The sequence below is a fragment of the Suricata suricatta genome, chromosome 12 (genome assembly GCF_006229205.1).
Source record: "Suricata suricatta isolate VVHF042 chromosome 12, meerkat_22Aug2017_6uvM2_HiC, whole genome shotgun sequence".
NCBI lineage: Eukaryota > Metazoa > Chordata > Mammalia > Carnivora > Herpestidae > Suricata > Suricata suricatta.
In genome coordinates, this window is record NC_043711.1 from 103,025,743 (window position 1) to 103,032,477 (window position 6,735).

Here is a 6,735-nt window from a genome sequence, read left to right on the forward strand (position 1 = left end):
GAATCACGTCTCACCTGCCCCCGGCGGCCTCCTCAGAGCCCCCTGCCCCCACCCCCGCCCAGGCTGCAAGAAGGGCCTCCTCTGCAGTTATAACCCCCCGGCTGGGATCTTCCCCGCATCCTGGGTTTCTCCGTGGTCGGCGAACCCACCCGGGCCGCCCTCCAGCTCCGCCTGTTCGGCCTCAGGCCTGGCAGGTGCTGCTTTCGTAGAAGGTGGTCAGGGCTCGCCGGATGGATTCTCCGGGGCAAGGAAGGCTCCGGAAGAAGCAGAGGCCGCGCTCGCTCTGTTGGTCCATATGCCAAGTTCCGGTTTGCCTCTGACGAAGTCAGCACACCGTGTCCTGATTTGTTTCTTCCTCCTGCTCCGGGAGTGAGTGTCCGGCAGCCCGGCTCTGGCTCTGGACGGGCCTCGGCTGATCCCTGCTGCTGAGGCTGGGAGCGAATGAAGGCACGAAACGAGCAGAAAGCGGTGTTCCGGTGCTGGCGGGGGGCGCGTGCCTTCCCTGCGAGGCCAGCCACGCCCACGCGGTCCTCGGCGAGCGGGGTCTTCCTCCCGTGGTGTCTTGTGGGGACAGCAAGGTGCAGGCGGACGGAGGCAGGTCAGTGGAAGCGGCGGTGCCTGCGTGGCTCAGTCGGTTAAGCCTCCGGCTTCGGCTCAGGTCGTGATCTCACGTTCGTGGGTTCGAGCCCCGCGTCGGGCTCTGTGCTGCCAGCTCAGAGCCTGGACCCTGCTTCGGATTCTGTGTCTCCCTCTCTCTCTGCTGCTCACCTGCCTGAGCTCTGTCTCTCTCTCTTGCTCTCTCAAAAAATAAATAAAACAATTTTAAATTTTTTAAAAAAAGGTGAGAGCAGAAGCTCTCTCAAAAAATAAAAACACTTGAAAAATTTTTTTAACAAGGTGAGAGGCAGGTCACTAAGGAGAGTCAGATGGACGGGGGTCAGACCCAGGCTCCAGAGTCACAGCCCAGGCAGGTGTTTGTTCGAGCTTTCTGGGTGCCAGGGGCCACCACAGCTCCTGTTCCCACAGAGCCTCGTTTGTCCACGTGGGAAAGACAGATGACAAGTGGGAACGGCACTTCCAGGAGCGGTCGGAGCCAGGATGGAGGGGTGTCATGAAGGAGGGGGCCCGTGCCGGGCGTGAGGACGAGCCCGCAAGCCCAGTCAGTCCCGGGGGCGCCGGTGGCCCTGCTGTCCTAGAGCTGTGCCCGGTGAGCTCCGTCCCGGTGGCCGTCCTGTCCTGGAGCCTCAGTGTAGGTCTGTGTGGGGGCGGGGCGGGACCGGAGAGGGCTGGAGTTGGTGGGGGCAGGGCGCTGGGGCTGGCCCCTGCATCCCCCACTGTCCGGTGTCAGCAGGCCGGCCCACCTGTCCCAGCCGTCATTTGGGAACGAGGAGGTGCCCGCCTGCCCCGTGGCAGCCGGTTTCACTTTCTCGCGTGTTAATTACCTGCTGAGGCTTTACAGGCGGCAGAGGTGGCCCGGGAGCAGCTCCGGTGTCACTCGGAGGCTGGAGGGATGTCGTGTGTCTGCAGCGCCGGGAATGCCCCCCACGTGGGGAGGAGCCCCGGGGAGACCCTGTGCGAACTCCCGGGCTGGAGGTGGAGGGAGGCGGGCGACGCACCCAGCCCCCCCCCCGCCCCCCCCCCCGGTGGACACACACATGCGGGGACGCACCACCCTGGCACACGGCCATTCCCCCATACACACCTGTCCCCGTGCACACCCACCCTCGGACCTCCACGCCCACGGTCAGCGGGAGGGAGGCTCTCCGTCCCCTCTGCCACCTCCAAGTGAGCCACGTGGCTGAGCCCCAGGCAAGGCTTTGGGAAGTCCTGTGCCCTCGGCTCCCCAGCAAGGCCAGGGCAGGGCAGGGTGAGGGTGCTGGGGGGGTGGCACTGAGTGACAGAGCCAGGATGCGCGCCCCAGATGCCCGGCTGTAGCACCTGCGTTCATAACCCCTGCACCCTCCTACCTGTCATAGCAGGCCGGACGTCACCGTGCAGGGAGATGACAGTAAAGGGGGGGTGGAGATGGGTGGGTGGCACCCGGAGCAGGTTGGGGAGCCGCACTGGCTTGGTGATCAGTTAGCACTTTGTGCAACAGAAGGGGAAGGCAGGAGTGTGCCAAACTGCGATGCGATCATTTATGTTTGTAAGGGCAGGGCTCACGCGGGGACAGCTGGGAGGCCTTGTGGGGCACGTGGGGGAGCCGCGGGCAGCTGGTGGCCTGGGCCGGGATCACAGTGATGTGCTGGCCAGTAGAGCAGGGTTTGGGGTCTGTGGTCTGCGGGTTATTCTTTGTGCTGCTCCACTTTTGCTTTGGCTGCTAGGAAGCTCAGAGCCATATGTGTGCCCTCCTCTGAATTTGGGCAGATACTCATCTTGTGGGGACCGTGGGTTTCTGTGACTGCCACTTTTTGTGGCGCAGTGACAATGGTCCATTGTCCCCATGCACATCTCTGAGGGTCTCCATCTTCACACCAGCCCAGAGGCTTGGAGAGACCCAGTCAGTCCCCTTCCCCAGGACGGCGGCTTTCCCAGGGCCACGTGGCTCTTGCCCTTGTGTTGCAGTCTGGCGCCGGGGGCGGGAAGGAGGGGAGGGGACAAGACGCAGGCAGTAAACTGCCTCTGGGAAGAGAGGGGCCGTCTGCATCCTGCTCCTGGGGCGTGATGGTGCTGGGGGGATGTGGCCGGGCGGGGTCTGTGATGGGGCTTCCCTGCCCCTCGCCCCCCAGGGCACACCCCCCGGGCCCCTTCTGGGTGCCGGGTGCCGGGGCTGCGGCTGACGACAGGAAGCAAGCTCATTTCTCCAACAAGCCGCCCCTAGGCTGCTGCTTCCGCGGATTGCTTTGTAGACCGCTGTGGACAGCCGCCCGTATACAGTTAGTGCTCAATTACTGACAGCCAGAGAGAGTGGTCCACGCCCTGGGTGGCCGGGACAGTCCTGCTTTGTGCCTTTTGTCGATGTCTTACCCGTGTGTGTCGTGCTCCGGGAGAGAAATCACACAGTCCCGTACAGATAGGAGAGGGGTCTGGAGTCAGGCGGCTCAAGGCCAAGCCCGGCCTCCCGCATTTTCTCGCTCTGCGGGTCTACACAGCGGCTCGCTGCTCTGAGCCTCAGTGTGCTCATCTGTAGGATGGACAGAATAAGAGTCCTGTAACTCAGATTTGCTGTGAGGGTAAAGTGAGGTAGTTCCTGGCCGGGAACAAAGAGTTCCTTCTACTCCATAATGATTCTTTTGTTCCTTAGATAATAGAAATTACCATGAGGCGGAGGAGTGTCTGTACGGCATTGAAACATAGTTAATATCATTTATGTGGATTGTAACATAGTCTCAATCAGCTGTGTGTTATGTATGTTTACCTAGGTTTCCAGTCTCTGGGGCCACCCTGGATCTTCCTTTCAAAGCTAGGCGTCGGGCTGATCATTATCTTCATTTTACACGTGTGGAAACTGAGGCTCAGGCGGGTGGGCGCCTTTCCATGAGCCGTGGGGATCAGCTGGCTGCTCCCAGCCCAGGCGGGTCATCCCCAGGGGGTCCGTCACGTGGGGCACTGGGCTCGCTCTGGCCCCTCCGGTGGCCTCCCGCTGAGGACCCTCCCGATGCCCGCTCCCTCCAGCCCTGCCCTGCCGGCATCTTTGGGCCTCTCTGGGGCTTCTTGTCTCTTTATAAACTCAGGCTCCCAGCCTCTTCTCGTGCGTAGCAGTGCGGTGAATTAACCCGCTGGCTGTGGGCCTAAATGTGTTCTGGGCGGCGCATGTGTGTGCGTGCACGTGTGTGCGTGTGTACGCGTGCATGTGCGTGTGTGCATGTGTGCGTGTGCGCACGCGGGGTGCCCACGCGGGGAGCCCTGGAGGTCTGTGAACACCCACCCGAGTGACACCGAGAGATTAAAACTCAGCGCACTCAGGGCCTCGCCGCTGCCCTGTCCCGGAGGGCTGTGGGGCCACTTGAGCCAGGCGCCGGCCCGAGCTCTGGTCGGAGCTGTGCCCTCGGACGGGGGTCGGGCGGGCAGTGGAGACGGTAACCGTCTGCCTCCGTCAGCGCCACACTTTCGCCGTCTCGTCCGCTGCACTGTTTTCCATCGTCCTCACCAGTCTTCTTCCTTACACAGCAAACGCATCGTGAACGACGGAGCGGCCCGTGGAGAAGCACACGGCTTCCTCTCCCGGCCCCCCAGGAGCAAGTGTCCCCACTGCCCCAGGGCCCCACAGACCCTTTCTCTGCACGTGCCCGCACGTTCGGGGGCGCGAGCCCCTCACACACGCCGCCGGCATGCGCTGCGTGATTTTGCGTGATTTTCTGGACTTGCCATTGGTCTTGGCTGGTTTCCCCTCGGCACACCCAGACCAGCTCTGTGCTCTTACGCGTCTGCACACGGGTCACAGAGGAGGGATGAGCAGTGACCGAGCCCACGGCCCGTCGATGACCTCAGTCTCTTGTGTGTGACAAACCATCCGATGATGTCCTCGGATGTGTGTCTTCATACAGCCCACAGACTGCAATGGTGGCCTAGTTTTCTTTTCTTTTTTTTTAATTTTCTTAAATGTTTTTTATTTAATTTTGAGAGAGAGAAACAGCGCGAGCAGGGGAGGGGCAGGGAGAGAGGGATTCACAGAATCGGAAGCAGGCTCCAGGCTCTGGGCCAGCTGTCAGCACGGAGCCCAATGCGGGGCTCAAACCCACGAGCCATGAGATCATGACCTGAGCTAAAGCCGGACGCTTAACCGACTGAGCTACCCAGGTGCCCCTGTTTTCTAAACAAGGGACCAGAGGAGAGCGACTTCCCTTTGTCCATTCCTGGACGGGCTCCCTCTGCAGCTCCCCAGTGAGAAGCGTGGCCACGTCTATGCTGAGGCCTGAGGCAGAGACCGGACAGCAGAGTGGGGGGGTGGGCAGGCATCCAGGGACCCTTGCTGCTCCCTGGTGCCTTAGCCTAGCTAAGGCAAGACTCTGGACTTCGGGGCAAGGAGGCGGAGACTTCCAGAGAAAGTCAGATTCAGCTTAGCAGCTGAAGTTTACAAGGCAGAGAAGCTGAGGAAAGCAGCCCAGGTGAAGGGCACGGCATGAGCAAAGGTCCTGGGGTGGGAGAGGTTTCATGGGGGAAATTTGGGGAGCCTTCAAATCGCCGTGGCCGCACACAAAGCTGGGGGAGGGCTCCAGGACGGAGAGCTTCCACTCTCCCACTGCACTGAGCCCAGGCTTTGGGGGATCCCTGGTGGCCCCTTGGGTGAGGGGGGCCAGGTGGGACTGGCACTCACACTAGCCCTTCCTTGGTGTGCTCCCCTTGCAGATGAGATGGACCCGGCCCCCCCAGTGCGCTCTGAGTATCTGGTCTCAGGGACCCGAACCCCCCCTGTGAGGAGGAACAGCAAACTGGCCACCCTGGGCAGGATCTTCAAACCCTGGAAATGGAGGAAGAAGAAAAACGAAAAGCTGAAGCAGACCACGTCCGGTGAGCATGGGGGAGAGGGCGCCAGTGCCACTGTCCCCGAGCCTCTGGGAGGGCGGCTCCCACAGCAGGAGCTGCTCAGCCTTTGGGCGCCTTCCTTCCCCTTCCGGCACAGGCCCCGCCCACCCGGCTCCCTGCAGCCCACTCCCCGCCCAGACCCCTGGGCACACAGGCGGCTGGGACCTGGTCCATGCACACCTGGGAGTCCCTGCGGGACCCGGAGGCTGGGTCGTGACAGCTGTCCTTGCTGACCACTTGAGTAGCAACCGGTGCCCCCACACCTGGACACACACTTAGGGGGCCTGCCATCCCTAAGAGCCCTGCCCCCCCCCCCTGCAGTGATTCAGAAGGTCAAGGCCCTCCTCTTGCTGGAAGCCAGGGCTCACAGCTCCTGGGCCCCCAAGCCCTTCCGGGGGAGGGTGCCTACCATGCAGTGCCCCGCCCCACGCCCTCCCTCGCCGCGCGTTACTGTGACCCCGCCTGTCTCAGGGAGGGCAAGCCGTCCTGTGGCCAAGGTCTGGTTCCTGGTTGAGGGAGTGTCCTTGGTGAAGGGGAGGGAGCAAACGCCTGGGCCTCGCCCCTGAGCACCTGTTAGCTATGGCTGGAAACAATTAGTGAGGGAGCAGCGCATATGGAAGTAGTCTCGGCCTTGGGGGCCAGCCTGGTGAGCGCCCATCTCGGGCTGCTGTCTCTGATGGTCCCCAGGGCCCCCGTCTCCTTCCCGGACTTGCAGCCGTGCGGACTGGGGGAGACAGGCCCAGTGGTGGCACTGATCCTTCACTTACCTTTACAAATTATTTTTTATTCCCCTCGAGAAGCTGATTGACCAATTCTCCTTGCCAACAAGGACAGTGTTACTGCAGGGGTCTCCAGCACCTCCCCTGTGCCAGGGACAAAGTTGGGGGGGGGCCCAGGCCCAGCGGTCAGTGGGGCGATGGGCCAGGAAGCATGTGTGCAAACATGTGAGGTGTCGCGGCTGCGGCGGGGCCCCAGGGAGCCGAGCTGGCGCTGGGGAGGAGTGTGTGTGCGGGCATCGCTTTGGGTGGGAAGATCTGAGAAGACTCTGGTGAGGAGGCACCGCTGAGCTGAGATGTAATTGGCCCCTTGAGAAAAGCAGGGAAAAGCATTGCAGCACAGGGAACAGCACACGCAAAGGCATGGAGTTGGGGAAGGCACCGGGTCCCAGAGCAGGGGGACTCCCTGGGGGGAGGGTTGAGCTGTGCAGGGTCCCTCAGCACTGTGCTGCCGGTGAGCGGCCTGGAGGTTCATCAGGGTGCTGGGGGTCTC

The 6,735-nt window shown here is 62.2% G+C and overlaps 1 protein-coding gene across 1 annotated transcript in view; it reads left to right on the forward strand.

The window, feature by feature from the left end:
- Positions 1-6,735, forward strand: part of PHACTR3 (phosphatase and actin regulator 3) — a 198,889-nt gene that overhangs the window by 104,056 nt on the left and 88,098 nt on the right. The window contains exon 2 of the mRNA XM_029917984.1: positions 5,290-5,451. Within this exon, the coding sequence (XP_029773844.1) occupies positions 5,290-5,451 (162 nt within the window). The remainder of the gene's footprint in view (positions 1-5,289; positions 5,452-6,735) is intronic.